The 17,620-nt window shown below is 43.1% G+C and overlaps 1 protein-coding gene across 1 annotated transcript in view; it reads left to right on the top strand.

Annotated features, from left to right (window-relative positions):
- The window catches only part of C3 (complement C3), a 115,501-nt gene that overhangs the window by 57,444 nt on the left and 40,437 nt on the right, over positions 1-17,620 (top strand). Inside the window, exons 23-29 of the mRNA XM_061639347.1 lie at positions 686-772; positions 1,208-1,411; positions 2,357-2,432; positions 4,903-5,065; positions 5,555-5,650; positions 7,308-7,458; positions 8,861-9,024. Coding sequence (XP_061495331.1) covers positions 686-772; positions 1,208-1,411; positions 2,357-2,432; positions 4,903-5,065; positions 5,555-5,650; positions 7,308-7,458; positions 8,861-9,024 — 941 coding nt within the window. The remainder of the gene's footprint in view (positions 1-685; positions 773-1,207; positions 1,412-2,356; positions 2,433-4,902; positions 5,066-5,554; positions 5,651-7,307; positions 7,459-8,860; positions 9,025-17,620) is intronic.

The raw sequence follows: 17,620 nt of genomic DNA, 5'->3' as shown, positions 1-17,620 counted from the left end.
GGCAGGGCATTCTATGCAGGGGGTTGCCAACCCTGCTTGGATATGGATGGCTTTGCAGAGGATCCCTAGTCAAGCTTTACCAAAAGCATAATCCAAACTGTATCTACTCAGAAGTAAGTCCTGTTGAGTTCTGTGGGGCTTAGTCCCTTAGTAAGTGTGTTTCGAATTGTAGCCTTCAGGAGCATCCATCTTTATTCCCCAATGCTCCCATCTAACATCTCCACAACACTAGACTCCTTTCTTCCTACAGTGGCCTTCTGGTGACTGGCCCGACCTGAAGGCACTTAAACCCTTATTGCTGAAAGTAAGTAGGCTAGATTAAATGTTCCTTACCCAGGCTCCATCTTTTAGCTAAGATTTCTATCTTAATTTCCAATCAGATTTTTTTAAATTGTATGCTCCAAGCAACTGTGATTGATGCTTAATGTATCATGCTTAATGACATCACTCGGGCCCGCCCCTGTGACATCACCCTAGTGTACACATATTGTATGTACACTGAATGTAATGTGTGCATATCCCTCTAGCCTTGTATAGAAGGTCCTGTGTAGCATCTCTGGTTTAATGCCACTTTCACAGTTGAGCATGGAAAAGCAATGCAAAAGCATTGCTAAAGTATTCTAATGTGGAAGCAACATGTTTTTGTGTCCTTGTAATCTTGCTCCTTTTCCTCCCTTTTTTTCAGATGGAGTCCAGGAACAGATAGTTCCAGCCAAAAATATAACTGATATTGTTCCCGGCACAGAACCCGAGACCAAAATTACCGTCCAAGGCAAGAGCCAGTTACTTTAACGAGCAGAATTCTAGGTTTCTAGAACTCAGAACAATCCAAACCCCGCCCTGCTCAACCCCTACAGCAGCAGGCCACTAGAAATGCACTCCTGCCTGAGGTAACCCCTCTGTGCATTTCCTCAACTGATAAAACATACAGCAGACAGGGTTTTCTCAGTGTGATCTCAGTGAGGATGGAGGGTGGGCAAAAGCATTCCCATTTACAGCTTTCAAGGCAATATTCCTGGAATTAGGCCCAAAAGCTCTTGAGGCAAAGGAGGTAGGGGTGGCACAAAACAAAATTAGCTGGGAGAAGGAGGCAATTCTGCAAAGAGCTTTTGATGCTCAGCATCCAGCAAGACTAAGACTGCAACCCACACCCATTCCCACTATTTTCTGCATGCTTGCGTTCACATATCATATTTTTTGTGGTCAGGAGACCCTGTGGCTCAAATTATTGAAAACGTGATTGATGGGACCAATCTGAAACATCTCATTGTAACACCTTCTGGCTGTGGAGAGCAGAATATGATTACCATGACACCATCAGTTATTGCAACCCACTACCTGGACATCACAGGGCAATGGGAGAAGATTGGGGTGGATCGCAGGACTGCTGCAATCCAGCAGATCATGCAAGGTAAGGAAAGGAAAGGAAAGGAGGCATCTTCTGAGCTGTTTTTCCTGCAGCTAATGCAAAGGCCTGTCAGTGATCCATAGTCTGGCTGACTTCAGGATCTTCCCAGGTCAAGGATGCCAGACCATTCATGAACAGTCACATTTTCTCACTATCTAGCAAAGAGTACCACTTCCCTTGCAGGGTGGTTCTGGTGATGACCTGTGAGGCATTTTTAAATGCTGGCTGGTTGAGTTGCCTCCATACTCTTTCACATGGAAAGCAATTTTCACCTGCCTTTTCATGACCTGGAGAATTTTGAGATACCAAGCTGGAAACTGCCTATTTCTCAAAAAGTGTAGGAATTAAGCCTTCTAGTGGTGGTGCATTGTTCTCCTTTGTGTTAAGGTCTTGATGGGGCAAAGCAACCAGTTAAACACCTGCCATCAGCCTTCAGAGACCAGAAAGGAAAACTGAAAAAAACTAAGGATGGAGGAGAAAATAGGAACCACAGCCATCCTTTGAAATTCACACACCCAAATTTTGTGACTCAGTTCTCTAACCAATGTTTTCAAAAATGCATATATTAAGAGAAAGTGTGCATAAAAATGAATATATTTGTGAAAGTAACATACAAAAATGCATTACATTAAGAGAAATTGCTTGCAAAATGTGTAGGAGAAGTCCGGATTAAATCACTGAAAAATTAGGAGTAAAAAAAAAAAAATTTGCAGATTGTTGCAGAAATGTGGAGAACTGTTTTTCATACTGGAAAAATTAAAAACTGACAGTACTGAAATGGATAGAACTTTCCATCCCTAAAAGAACTCAAAGCAAGGTGAATAATGTGCAAGTAAAAAGGGTGGGGGGTGAGCAAAGTTTTTTGTGCAGTTGACTTTGTCTGTCTGGATGCATTCTTTTAAACAGTTGCAGGAGCATTTCATAGTTCTGTTGCTCCTCCCTTTCTAGGTTACACCCAGCAGATGGTGTACAAGAAAGCAGACAACTCCTATGCTGCATTTAAAGAGCGTACAGCTAGCACATGGTAAGGACAGTTCTACTAGGGACAATATACCTTTAGATCACTGGTGGGCTTTCCAAAATTTCCGTCCAAGTATTCTGTTGACTTTCAAATTCTCGTTCTCTTGCTCCAGCTAGCTCTTCTCTTTTTCCGTTTGCCTACTTCCTCTCTTTGTTTGTTTGACATAAATGTAAATGTACTGCCTTCAAGTCGATTCCGACTTATGGTGACCCTATGAATAGGGTTTTCATGAGGCTGAGAGGCAGTGACTGGCCCAAGGTCACCCACTGAGTTTCGTGGCTGTGTGGGGATTCAAACCATGGTCTCCGAGGTCGTTGTCCAACACCTTAATCACTATGCCACACATACTCTGTCAAAAATGCCATTTCCCTTTTCACCAGCTGTGCCCTTTTCCCCTTGTTACTCCCTATCACTTAACCTCTTTACCCTTCTAGCATCCATCCGGCTGCTTCCAAGACTGTATTTAAATGCTTGTTTAAAAAAAAAAACCAACCCTCCCATCACTTTGGCTTACTCAAATTGTAGTCTATTCTCTCCTTTCCTTGTGTCCAGTATGTTTGATTTTAAGGAGGAGGGCAGTTTTGATTTGTTTTATATTAATTTGTTTATTAAGATTGGCTGAGTTTTTCTACTTCATTCCATTTCCCCATGGACAAGGAGATATTTTGGACAAAAATGCTTTATACAGCATCCCAATTTCCAGGTAGGTGATGTTCCAAAGACCTGCCCCAGTGCCAGAGATGGGGAAGAAATTGATTCAGTTCACAGCCTACCAATTTTGCTCTTCCTGAACCAATATTCAAAGGGAATTGCAGTTTTTTCAAATTCACACTTTGCTGAAGTTTGCTACGCAGTTCTCCAACCAAAGCATGAGTACAAACATGCGTTTACTAGTGCATTCTGTTAGGTAACAACTTGCAAAAATGCATTCTATTAGGGGCAATGGCTTGCAAAAAAGCATATGCCAGGCAGAATTGCTCACAGAAATATGAACAAATGTTAATGTGGATTTCTGTTTTAAAAATCAAACATGGTAATAGGCTGAACTGAACTTAAAATTGGAAAAATGAGAACCTAATATTTGTCCATTCTTACCAAGTGCTACTTTGATTAACTTCCTAAAAGCAAGGCTTTCCTTACAGAGACATGAAATGGAGCTTCCATTAGAGGGCCAAACAGTACCAGACATTGACTCATGCCATTTCAGGCTCTTCAGGGAGTGGAAGAGGTCCATATATTGGAAGCTGGCTCAGTACATGTTTACACTACAAGCCTATATTGGTTTTATACTAGCTTAATTGTTGCTGCTTTCCCCTAAAGAATAATGGGAACTGTAATTTGGTGAAAGTATGCTGTGTTCTGCATTCTCTGTTAGAAAGTCATAGCTTCCTCCTGTTAGAAATGCACAGCTTGCAGGTGCTCATTGAGACAGCTCTGTCACTGGAAACCCAAGTGGTTGCCATTGCTAGGAGAACCTTTTACCAGCTTTAGCTGGTACACCAGCTATGTGTGTTCTTGGACAGGGATAGCCTTGCCACTATGACTCAAGTACTGGTAACTAAGATTGGACTATTGTAATGTGATCTGTATGGGGCTATACTTAATGCTGGTGCAGGTGGTGCAAACTACTCAGTGGCCTACTCTACTGTGTGCCCATTAGGTGACTGCTCTTAAGGAACTGCATTGGTTGGCAATAAGCTGCTTTCTCAGGTTTGAGATTTTGGTCTTGACCTACAAAGTACTAAACAACTTGGCATTTGAATTCCTGAAAGAGCACCTCCTTCCTTACTGCCCTCTTGATAATTATGACTACCTGATGAGGCTTTCTTGGTTGTGTCACAACCTATGGAAGTTCATTTAGCAGTGACCAGGGGCAGTGGCACCCTCATTTATGGAGCCACCTCTTCTCTGAGCTTAGACAAGCACCAACATAAATGACTTCTCAGCACCTATCAAGAACACATCTGTTCTCGCAGGCCTTTGCTCAGTTCCAGTAGCTTATTATAGTTTTATATTTTAACACTGTCCTAGATCAGGTGCATCTTATTCTGTACTGTAATTTTAACACTGGTGGTTATTTTAAAGTAGTGGTGCATCATCTCAAGACTTCATGTGGAAGGAGGTCTAATTTTTTATAATAAATAAAATAGTCTTATCCCTATATAACAGATGGCAGGGGAAGAGTTGAGGATATCTGTATTGTTAAGAACTGTTTTTTAATTAATGACAACTGTTAATCATGTAATTATGACTCTGTACTTTCTGCATTTCATTTCATTTTCATCTCACTGTTTACAAACTGCCCCCCAAAATTATCGGTTTGCAATGCAGGATAGTACTTCATGCATCTGACTAAGCAGACTGTAATTAACAAAAGCTTATGTCAGAATAAATATGTTAGTCTTTAAGGTGCCAAAAGACTCTGTAATATTCATGTTGAGATGGCTGAGTTAGTGCATCATATTCCTTGCAGGCTAACAGCATATGTCGTAAAAGTCTTTGCCATGGCTTCCAAAATAGTAAACACTATTAACAGCCAAATCCTCTGTGGAGGTGTGAAGTGGCTCATTCTGGAGAAGCAAAAACCAGATGGAATTTTCCATGAAGATGCCCCTGTGATTCATGGAGAGATGGTGGTATGTTTATTTCTGTTACTAGTGATATTTGATATGAATAAATCCATATCTGGTTTTCTGGTTCCTAATTCGGAAAAACACAGCATAGGAATTAACAGTCTGTATTGTTGCAGCCAGGTGGTCTGTCAATCAGCCTTTTGTCTAATTACAGTTGCTTGCAGGCCAGATGTGTCATAGAGTGGTTCACAAAACAGGCCATGATGGTGACATACAACCCCTCCATTGCTAGTACTGTGCAAAATACAAACGTGAATGGCTTTACAGAGGACATACAATCTACAAATGATGGACAAAAGGGCAGGCGTACCTCTTTAAAATACTGTACCTTTTAAAATACTGTACCGTTGTGTTCTTAATTTTCTAATATTGTCATGTTTCTGATAGGTTTGCTTTTGGGGGGATGTTTTTTGGGGGGTGGGTTATGTGTGTGTGTACACACACTGCATTCGGTTATTGTTGTCTCATCACACCTTCTTTGCTTTGTTCTAGGGAGGTTATAAGGGTGCTGAACCAGAGGCATCATTAACAGCTTTCGTCCTGGTTGCATTGCTGGAGTCCAGAGACATCTGCAATGATCAAGTCAATGTAAGTATCTCATAGTGACAAATATTATGAGAGATGGTTACCACCCATTTTATAACATGGTCACATTTGCAGCTCTTTTCACATTGTCACATTTTCCTTGTTAATCTGGCCATAAACCCAACCACAGTCTTAAAAGCCTCCAGGACCAGCACTGCTATGGTGGGTCCTGCTGTCATTCCGGTATGGCTTTTGGTGCTTTTCAGTGTGTTCCTTATACACTCTTTTCCCCAGGTAGTGCTACTGCAACATTTGTTAGTTATTTATTACATTTATATCCTGCACTTCCTCCAAGAAGGAGCCCATTTGTAGGCCCTTTTTGTGGTGGCATGGAGAGACAGAGTACAGAAAGAAGACCTGAAACTGGACAGCAGTTCTGATGGCCAGTAGCAGCCTCTAGAGTAGAGCGGAGGAACACTGGTGTTCCTGCAGGTCATCTGGATGGGGAGGGGAGAGGGCAGAGTAATAACGAGGCTGGGGCTGCACAGGTATATCAGCTGAGTCAATCTGGTGCCCACTGGTGCAGCGCTGCAGCCACACAGCCCCTGCCTTGTCACCACCCTGCCCAGCCAAGCTGCAGCAATACCGATGTCAGGAGAGTAGCTCTAGTCCACCACCACACTGGTGCTGGTGAAATTACTGGTGGCCGTTCGAGCAGAAGTCTTATTGGTGGGTGGTAGCGGCAGAAGTGTCACTGTGCCTCTTTCCTTTTAGTGATGGAACTCATTATTCCTACCCCCTCCTCAAATGTCTTGGATGTAGTATAGTTCATTTTGGTCTCGCCTTACTTTAAAGCCCTAAGCAGCTTAGGACTCTGATATCTGAAGGACCCCCATATGAATTATCTGCTCATCTGATATGGTTATCTAGTGAGGCCTTTTTGCACATCTCACTTTCTTCCGAGGTGTGGCTGGCAGGGAGGTAAGAGAGCCTTCTACTATTGTTGTTTTTAACTGCTGCTGTTTGTGTATTATTTTTACTTCTGGTTAAGTATTATTTAATTGCCTTATACTTACTGAAGCTTCCCTGAACATTTCCATTTGTTTTGGAATTGGAAAGGTGGGGATACAGATCTATAAATTTATAAGATCGGCTGCCTTTGGTCTGTGTGCCTGGAATGAAAGATGTCAGATTGGCAGGCACACGGGAGAGAGACTTTTCAGCTGTGGCCCCAAAGCTCTGTAAAACCCTACTTCAAGAACCCTGCTCTGCTCCCTCCCTGATGTTTTTCCGGAAAACTGTCTTGTTCCAGAGAGCCTTTGGGAGGGACTGAAAGTAGAGCCTGTAACTCATTTCATTTCACCCACTATTTAGTTTTTACCTCTTTTGTCCCTTTTAATATCACTGTCCTATATTGCTTAATTGCATTTTGTCTTTCAGTCTGTTTTAATGCTTTTGTGATTTCATTGTGTACGCTTTTATTATGAGCCGCCCTGAGTGCCCTATTGCAGGGTAGACTTTTATAAAGGTCTTCAGTCTCCATTGTTTAAGTCCCCGTTGCTTTGTAATCCAAAGGCAACTGAGCCCAGTAGTGTTGCCTCTGGAACTTCTCATTTGTTGGAAGTGCAGGAGCATATGACATTATGTTTACATCAAATGTATAATGTTTGCAGTTGCTCCCCAAACATTCCTAACAAATATACGTTTTTTTTTAACCCAGATTCTGGAGGGCAGCATCACCAAAGCTTCTGAGTATTTACTGAGAAAATATGAGACACTGCAAAGACCTTATAGCACGGCCCTCACAGCCTATGCTTTGGCCATGGCAGGGAAGCTGAATGATGACAGCGTACTCATGAGAGCATCAACAGGTACATTTGTAGCAGCCCATGGAATCCAATAACTATATTGTTGGGTTTTGAAGACAGGCAGCTCATGTAAGGGGCAGCATGAAAGACTAGGGAGACTAGCTGGAAGGAGGAAGGATAGCGGCATCAGCCAGGCCAAAAGTGGCTGTAAGAGGCTGCCCTGTGTGAACTGGGAATGTTTTCCAGAGTCCCCGAGTGTGCCAGTACAAAAGACTCTGGAGTACATCCCAACTTCATGCATCTCTCTGCTTCCTGGCAGCCTCTCCTGCTGTTGAGGAGAAAGGGAGGGAAGGAGTGGTGTACCTGGAGAGAAAGTGCCCCATAGCTGGAATTACGGGCTAAATGAGGCCAAATGATTTCACATAGAGAGGGACCTTTTTATTTTTATCTTATTTAACAAAATGTATGTACTGCTTCATTATAAAAAAAACTCTAAGCAGTTTGCAGTAAACATTTTGCATTTTTGCATTTTCCTTTCTTGGTTGTTGTGGATAAGAACGTATAGATGTGCAATCAAGGTGCAAGAGCAATGTTTCAGTCCCAGATATAAAGCCTAAAAACCAATGCCCTGAAAATGTGTGTGCCTGTGTGGGTAACCTTCAGGGCGATCTCATTGTTGCTGGCTTCTCTCTTTAGACAAATGGACATTTTGTTTCTTGCACTGTCAACACACTCTGACTCATATTCTTCCCCAAAACAGCTGGAAATCTGCTCATAAACATCCCATGGCATCACAGCAGCTCAGCCAAAAACTGAGGGAGGGGACTTGAAAGCGATGAGTGACAGCCAGTTCTTTACAGTAGGGCCCCACTCATATGGCAGGTTAGGTTCCAGACCCCCGCCGAAAAGCAAAAACTGCTGAAAAGCAGATCAGCTGTAGCGCAGGGGTCTGAAACCTAACCCACTGATCGCACCAGAGGAGAAGATCAGATCTTCCCCTCCTCCGGGATGATCAGCTCGAGCGCGGGAGTCTAATTGCGCCGGAAGAGGAGAGGATCAGCTGTACAGTTGATCTTGCCCTTCTCCAGCACGATCAGCTGTTGTGCGGGAGTCTGACTGCCCCCAAAGAGATCAGCTGTAGCACGCTACAGCTGATCTTCCCCTCCTCCAGAGCGATCAGCTGGAGTGCAGGAGTCTTAGCGCCCCCAGGAGATCAGCTGTAGCACACTACAGCTGATCTTCCCCTCCTCCAGCACAATCAGCTGGAGTGCGGGGAGCTCCAGCCCCCCTCCAGTTGATTGCCCCGCTGGTGCTATATTGGCGGGACGCCGAAAAGCGGGGCTCTACTGTATTTATTATCTGTTATAGTACACTGATAATGTGTTAATGGAAACTGATGGGAATTAGGTGGCTCTTAGTATAATGAGCTCATCTGCCCACTGATCTGTCTCCCTGCTGCATTTAGGCGGGAATCGTTGGGAAGAATATAACGCTCGCACCTACAACATTGAAGGCACATCCTACGCCCTGCTGGCCTTGCTGAAAATGGAGAAATTTGATGGTGTTGGTCCCATAGTTAAATGGCTGACAGAGCAGAAGTATTATGGAGGGACATATGGACAGACTCAGGTGAGTGTTACTGCTTTATTGTCAATTTACTGCAGAATTCAGGCATTGGCTTGTAGAGAACTGCCTCCACCCACTTAGAAGAACTGGTGAACAGTAGCCGGCATTGTTGCTTGCTGGTAGGGGCTCATGTGATAGAATTCTTGACCTCCATACAAGATAATTCCCTACACACAGAAAGGTTTACCTTTGCCATAGACTTTCTGTCTGACATGCTTAGATGGAGGCAATTTTCACAGGGAAACCCACTTTTGCAGTCTCAGGTGGTCCAGCCCAGGCACGGGTGAACAGAATTAGGTGTGGCTGAGGGCCAAACTCCTGGTTAAACTGCAGCCACCTGTAATGTTTGTTTCTCTCATGGATGACAGAGGTCTCCAAGTGGGTATTGTAGCGCCCCCTACAGCTCAGAGACAGGAAACGCTTCAGCAAATACTTTTGCTCCTCCCGTCTTGTTGAGGCTCAGTTTTAGTTTCCTGTCAGCTCGGAGAACATCCTGTTTGATTATTCTCCTCGCTGAGATTGAATCCTTTTTTCGTCTTTTCCTACACTTAATTCATGGGTTTTTATCCTCTTCTGTCCTCCCCTTGTGTTTATGGTTGCTGTCCAGAAAAATCTTTCCTCCTTTTAAGTCCTTAGCAACTGAGCGTTTTACCTATCAGTTCGTCAGATCTCTTTCTCCAAAGAGGTTCTGTTTTCCTTTCACCTACTCTCAATTTCCTTCCTTTAAAAAAACAGAAACAAAATTTCTGTTGATCTTTTCCTCCTATCAGCTCTGCCTTAACTCTGTCAGAACTCTCTTCTCTCTCAGCTCTAGTCAGATTTGCCTTTGTTTCTTGAGGTCTGTCAGTTTTCAGATCTTCATTTCTGTTAACTCCTGCCTGACTTGCTGCATCTTTCATTTTTTGGAGAAACTCAACGTTAAAGCTCAGCACTCTAAGAGAAAGCAGGCTAAAAAATCTGGGCTACTCGGCCACAGGCGTGTTCAGCTCCCAGTCCCCGCACTTTCCCGCCATTTTGCAGAGAAAGCGGCCTCTGATTACTAATGACCCCGATGAGGGCACTTCATCGAGCTCTGCCGGTAGATGTTGCCCTGGTTTGGAAGCGTTCCCAGGTAGGGAGTCCACGGAGGTGGTCCCTTCACCTGAGGGGTTGCGGGAAGCAGCGGAGGTGGCAGCAAGAGGAGAGGCAGCACCCAGCACTAGGAGGCGGCAGTGGCAACGGGTGCCATTTTAGATAGCGGAGTGAGGATGCCCGCCATTTTGGATGCTGGAGTGAGAGCGCCTGCCATTTTGGATCAGGGTGAAGCAGGAAGGTCCGCAATGTCAGCGCAAAGGGGAGCTGCAGCCCCCGCCAATTTAGAGGGCAGCGGACCGGCACTACCCGCTCCTTCACAGCCTGCACCAACCACTGCATCTTGCGTTGCCGGCCTGCCACCGGCACGGCGAATGCAATATTATGATCCACCCGCTGCCTCATGCGTGACCACCTTGCCAGCAGCACGGCAAACGCAATATACTGACCCACCACATCTAACCTCTGATGTCGCTTCGCATCTTGAGCTGCTGTCTTCGGATGAAGAAGAACCAAATGGAACAGCGATATGTGACGGGGAGAGATGGGCTGCGTAGTTTTGTCCTCCCTTTCTGCCTCAGAGGGGCAACATCTGCCAGGGGTTACGCTGCAACAGCAACTGCCCCAAGTACTATGGTCTGATCTTTTTTGTCCCACGGTTCTCCTCACTTTAGGGAGGCTATGGTGGGGGATTTGGCTAATGAATTGGCTAAGGGTGGTGCTCCAAAGCATCCATTGCCTCTTCCACAGGGCACTGCAGATTGGACCCCTCACCTCAATTATAGAAAAGCAGCCTGTTCATACTGTGTGCTGTGATTTTTGGCCTCGCTATTTTTGCCCTTGGCTGCATTTAGAGGTCAAACCACTCCCCTCTACTGTATGCGGTTATATTGGCTTCGCTAATCCATCGCACCCCTCTACCCGTGTGTGGGTTGATTAATCAGGGATCTATCCATATATGCTTGGTACTACTCTCCCTTCACTGTATGCGTGTAACCATGACTGGGCCATCCTGGGCGGTTTTTATGGATATCATTACTAAGGCACAGTGCAGTGAGACGCAGCTGCAGCCGTCTCAGTACCATGCATTTCACGGCCCGGGTTAGAAGGAATTCCACCAGGAGGAATGTTGACCTGCAATTTGGGCTCAGCTCAGAGATCCAGTTCTCCCAAGGCCTAAACAGCAGCAGGCCACCTTCAGAGGCAATAGTAGAATAACCTGGTGGTGCCTCTAGGGACCTCAGTGTACTGAAGGTATATGAATTTCCTCATGAGCTGCAGTTCGAAGCCCCAGTCTGTTCCTATGAACAGCTGCAGCCCTTCATAACTGTCTGTGTGAATTTTTTGGATTTATCCTGTGACTTCCTTACAAAGGAGGAACTTACTGTCCTTCCGGTGGGAATCTGTAAATAAGCAAGATAAGTAAATTAAGCTGAATATAGCTTGTCAGTTACATGAGGTTTTCTACATAACTGTCTGAGTAAATATTTGGATTTATCCAGTGACTTCCTTGGAAGTGCTAAGGGTTCCCTTGTTAACATCCTAGGCAAACGTTCATTAGCTGACTGCTTGGTTAAGTCTTCCCTCCGCCAGCAGGCTCCTGGATGACTTAAGACAGTTTAAAATTCCATTTGGCATTTGGTGAGGCTTACTTCACAATTTCACTTTGAGTAACTAGACTCAAGGTTACTCACACTGGCATATATGTGCTGAGGTGTCGTTCTTCTGAAAGGCGGTGGTGGTTCAGTCAACTCCTCGCTTTCATCTGCGAGTCCCTGGGCCACTTATAACAGTTTAAAATTCCATATCAAATTTATCAAAACAGTTTAGCCGTTGGTAAGACTTACTTCACTGTTCAGTTTGTGTAACTTCAAGTTACACACATTGGCATATTTGTATGGATATTCGGCTTCCTATCTGCAATTAAGCATTTCAGTGGTTAAAGAAAGGAAATAAATCTTTTTGATTTTACTCTTTTTGTTTTGACAGGTAGTCCTCTGGACTGGTTATTGCACAGGTACTTAGTCAGAATATGTCCCTGGGTGTTTACTTCCTGTGGCTGATTCTCCAGCACCCCATATGTCCAGGGGAGGCTCGCAGGCAGGAAACGAGTACAGCAGCGGGCTCCTGCCATTTCGGGTGGCTAGGGGTTCAAAGTATGTCCCTGTTTAGGCAGTCAGGGCATGTTCATCATGTCTGGTGACCACTGCTGGCCTTGCCTTCCATATATTTGCCTATTGGACCCAGACAAGCTGCTGGCTTCCTCCCTGCATAAACTACAGCATAGCTGTGAGACAATAGTAAGGCTACCCAAGCTGTTGGCTATCTCTCTGTGTGACCACAGGGTGGCCTTAAGACAATGGTAAGTTTATGAAGCAACTCGTGGATTCCATGGGGGTGCAAGGTTCTTCTTTTTCTGCCAAAAACGAAAAAGAAAAAGTAAATAAATAAATATTTTTTTAAAAAAAGAAAACCAAAACAAAACAAAAATCTCCTTAAGGAATTCTGATTGTTTTCTGGGGACAATAGTCTCTGAGATGTTTCTTTCATTTTGAAATTAATCAGGTTGCTTAATCTTGCAACTAGTTTCCTCTTCAAATACGAATTTCAATTCTACTAGGTGACTGTATGAGATAATGCTAGTCGAACATCTTGACCTGTTGGCCATGTTTGCTGGAAACGATAAGTTGGAGTTTACTCCATCATGGCATCTCCAGTGCATCCAGCCATGATGTTTTCATGGTCCCTTTGCCTCAATTCATTTCATTCCAATCCGGCTGATCCTCTGGATAAGGCTGGGCATTTATAAGTTCAATCAATCAATCAGATTTATTATGCGGTCACAGACCCAATAAACAAATCATTAGATAAGCATTCTATAAAACATATAAATTATGCAATAACACAGAGCTTGGAAAAGTTACTTTTTAGAACTACAACTCCCATCAGCCTAATCCAGTGGCCATGCTGGCTGGGGCTGATGGGAGTTGTAGTTCAAAAAAGTAACTTTTCCAAGCTCTGCAATAACATATAAATATAACTTTTAAAAGGAAACATTAATATTTAAAAGGAGGACCATCTTACGTATTTTTTGAATTGATTTAAGGAACTTGGCTACTAACTCTGTGGTCAACTTATTGGTGTCTGCCAAAAGATATTTCAAATACCAATCCGCAGACCTACCAGGGAAGTTTTCCATAATAGGATGTAAGAGTCTGGAACATTCATCCTTATAGAAGTTACAGACAAAAAAGACATGGGCCAGTGATTGAACATCAGCATTCCTACAAGCACACAGCGACCTTCTAATATTGCTGAGCGAAGACAGTTAAATCTAGCTCTGGAGAAAGCATGGCGATATTTTTGGATGGTCAAGTTATCCAAATATGCAGCGTGGTTAGGAAATTCAAAGCTCAGATCTAAGTGCAAAGGTGAGCAGGTTTTACAAGCATTTGACATAGAGTATTGGAAGTCAGTATCTTTAATCTGTTTTTCAATAACCTGTTTTGCCATCTCAAACTCTAGTGTGGAAAGAAAATCCAATGAGAATCCTAGCAGATTCAGTTTATCAAGAAAGATTTTAGACCATGAGCTAATGAAAGCATCCTTCCAGAGAAGGTTTAAGTATCCTAGGGAGGGGCCCGCATAAGCCACTTTAATCCAGTATCTAAAGGCTAGTGACCAAGCAGTGTGAGGCCGGCCTCAAGTTGGAGGCCTGCAGCTGAGACACACCTTGGCATTCCGAAAATTGATCTTAAGAAGTTTGAAAGGACAGCTTCAACTTTAGAATTAAAGCCCTGGACCCAGATTGGAACTCCATACAGCAATTGAGAAAGGATTTTAGACTTAAATACCTAGATAGCAGCGGGTATATACTGACCACCCTTAGTGTAAAAAAAACACCGAAGGATGGCCTTAGGGTGTTCTGTGCTGTTTGGACTGCAGAATGTATATGGGTAGTCCAATAAAGTGTGGAGTAAAACATAACCCCCAGATATCTGTGCTGCTTAACTTGGTCTATGCTCTGTCCATTAACTATCCATTTATTCAGTGATGTACGCCGAGGGAAAACCACAATTTTTGTTTTACTAAAATTAATGGTAAGTAAGTTGTCTTTGCAGTAGGTCATAAAGGCATGTAATAGGCGTTTCAGGCCTATTTTTGACAAAGACTTGAGAACAGCATCATCAGCGTATAGCAGTAATGGACATTTACTCTCAGCCACTTTAGGTGGGTGAAAATCTGCGGCTAGGCAGCTTTTGCTCAGATCTTTTTAAAAAAGATTGAATAATATAGGGGCTAATATACATCCCTGCGAACCCCTTTGGTAGCAGGAATAGATTTTGTCAGACTTCCATCTACTCCACATCTTACACGGAGCGTTGTACGTTGATAGAGATGTTTAATAAGATAAAGCAGTCTCTTGTCCATAGTTGATTGGGATAGTTTAGCCCATAATTTGTCTCTTGGGATAGAGTCGAAAGTGGATTTAAAATCTATAAAGGCAACAGACAGGCCATTTCTATTTCTCTGCTAGATGGTTTAGCACTATACAGTGATCAATCGTAGATCTGCCCTTTCTAAAGCCTGCGTATTCCTTACCCAAAATATCATCCTCCTCTAGCCAGGAGACCAATCCTGTGTTTAAATAACTGGCATACAGCTTTCCCACTACTGATAGTAAGCTAATAGGTCTATAGTTTGAGGGGTCGTCTCTGTCCCCTTTCTTAAAGACTGGTATCACAATGGCTTCAAGCCAGGCCAGAGGAAATTTACCAGAATTGTTAATCTGCGTAAATAGATTAGCCAATAGGGTGGCCCACCAATCTTTATGGGCCTTCAGCAGTTCAGGGGGTAAAGCATCAATTCCCGGCGCCTTACCAGACTTGAGGCAACTAATCAGGGACTTTATCTCTGATTGCGTTACAGGAGGCCAAGGTGGAAGAACATTTAGATCTACAGTGGATAGGCTGTTCAGTGAATACTTTCTTGTGGCCACGAACAGTTCAGAAAAGTGATGTTCCCAGATATCAGAGGAGATATTACAACTAATTGAGCTGAAGGAACCTAAAGCATCAGTGACTAGGGACCAAAAAAGTTTTGAATTATTATTTATAGAGGAATTTATCAGAGCCTTTCACCCGTTTTGAGTTGCTTGTCTTTTTTTGTTAGCTAGAAGTTGTTTATACTTTTTAAAATAATATAGTATTCTTGGAGTAAAACATTGGAATTATCCTTTCCATATTGATTATATACCCTCAGTTACTTCTTGACTGCAGAGCAATCCCTATTAAACCATCTGGGAGCACTCTGTTTCGTTAAAGGTCTTAGATGATGTGTTTTTGGCTTTAAGACCGTATTCAGGGCTGAAATCAGTAGTGAATAATAGTTTAGAACAGAGATGACTTTGTTAGCTCCTGTGATACGGATTTTGAAGTCCTTCCCCTGAGAAGAACCAAGAAAGCAAGCAACCTTATTCAAAACCTCTTCTGACCAGTAGATCCTCTTATGTCTAAGGCAAAGGGATTTATCCTGGTACTGAAATTTAACATCCAAATGGCCTACAGCAGGTAATAACAGAGTAAAATTAAGAGGCAAGTGATCACTGTCAAGCCTGTCACCTACTGTAAAGTTAGTAATCCAATTAGACGGGGGTTGAGAAATCAGTACATAATCAACCACACTACTTCCATGGCCAGACCTGTAAGTGAATTCTGCACAGTTGTCAACATTTATATGTCCATTCAAAATCAAAAGATCAAGGCTGCCCACCATTTGCGTCAGGCATATTCCACCGTAATTCACCTTAAGATCCTTAGAACTCCTGTCATATCTAAAAATACAATTTTCAATGTCAGCTACACTTCATAGACCAGATGAAAAAAGTATGTTATTATTAGGGCCAATTCTTGCATTAAAGTCTCCCATTATAATTAAATACACTCTGGGGTATGTAGATTCTAGATCTATTATATATTTCTCCAAATCATCCCAGGCCTGTTTTATACCATTCTTTGAAGGGGAAGGGGGGATATACATATTAATCAGCAAAAAAAGACATAGTTCTGAACTCCAGTAAGCCAGGTACTGCGATGTTCCCACATAGGCCAAGCCACTTAATATTTGATTGGAGGGAAGTAGCTATCAATATTGCCAAGCCTGCCTTAGGTCTACCTTTTCCTTTGCTAGGCTCGGCCAATAAGTCAATTACTGAGAATCCATTCAAATAAAATTTTTTAGTAGACCAGGTTTCCTGGATAAAGATCACATCATAGTCTCTTAAAAAGTCCAGAATCTCAGGGTGATTTTGCTTGGGGGCCCATCCAGCTATGTTCCATGTAATAATTTTAATCTGGTTGCTTACTATATCTGTAGCTTTCCAATTGCCCCATGGGCAGAGATCTGGATGACATTTAAGAGTTCTAGTTAAGGAGTCATCTTGATGAGGTGCTTGTCAGTTTAACTCCATGATCTGGTTCAGCTCCCCAACCTTATCCACAAAGACAGAGCCAATTCCTACTGGGGGCTTAACAAGCATCTTTTTATCTGTTACATTTGATGGTATCATTGTAGATGCGTATCCCAATTCCTCAGGGACAAGGTACCTAGTTTGTAGCCATTCTGTGCTAGTCATTGAGGCCCTCACCGGGGTGTTGAAATTATATTCCTTAGCGGGAGAGAGGATCTCTCCAGAACTATTGTTCGACTTTTGTTGACAGTTCTCCACCTCGCATTTTCTGGAGTCTGCTCTTACTTGACGGCAGGTTGTCTCAGTGTCCCATCTCTGGGGCTTCACATCTTTATCCAGCAGCATGGAATGGATGAGAGTATCTCTTAAGAACGTGAGTCTGGCAATTATTTCCTCCTGTGATGGCAAGGATAAGAATGAATTTAGGAGTTCCCTTTCTTCCAGAACCAGACTGATTTTGGGTTTGTGAGATGTTTGATGAGATATCCATTTTGCACTGTGTCCAGAGCTCTTGCAATAATCATTATGCTGAGACTCTTCCAAGTTGATGAGTGTGCTGGTCCCATTATCTTTTTAAGTGAAACCTGGCTCTTTGTGGAATACATCAGTGGGGTTTTGGTTCTCAATAACCTGGTTATTAAAGCCACGCATAATGGAATTAATTTTTCCCCTCGTATAACGACTTCGCAATTGCCCAGCTCCCGAATGTTACCACAGATCGAGCATACTGATAATCATAGAATAAATACTTGATATCAAGAATCTCATCAATACTGAGGATCTGTGGGGCAATCTTGCCCACCAGTTCCAAAAAGTGGACTTTACACTGAAAAAGAGATAGCATGCCTTTAGGTTTCGGAAAGTTATAAAAAACTAGCTTTCGACGGCTTAGAATCAGCTCCCATTTTTGCTCTGTTTTAGGCTTTAGTGTATTTCTCACTTTCTCCTGATCCTTAGGCAAGGTTTCTGGCCCCGCTTCAAGTACATATTACCATGGGTCTTGTATTCTATCTGCTATGGGCATTGATTCAGTTTTATCCTTTGACACTACCTTTACAG

The sequence above is a fragment of the Rhineura floridana genome, chromosome 1, assembly GCF_030035675.1.
Source record: "Rhineura floridana isolate rRhiFlo1 chromosome 1, rRhiFlo1.hap2, whole genome shotgun sequence".
In the NCBI taxonomy this organism is placed as follows: Eukaryota; Metazoa; Chordata; class Lepidosauria; order Squamata; family Rhineuridae; genus Rhineura; species Rhineura floridana.
The sequence above is the reverse complement of the archived record's forward strand: the minus strand, read 5'-3'. Positions and strand labels throughout refer to the sequence as shown.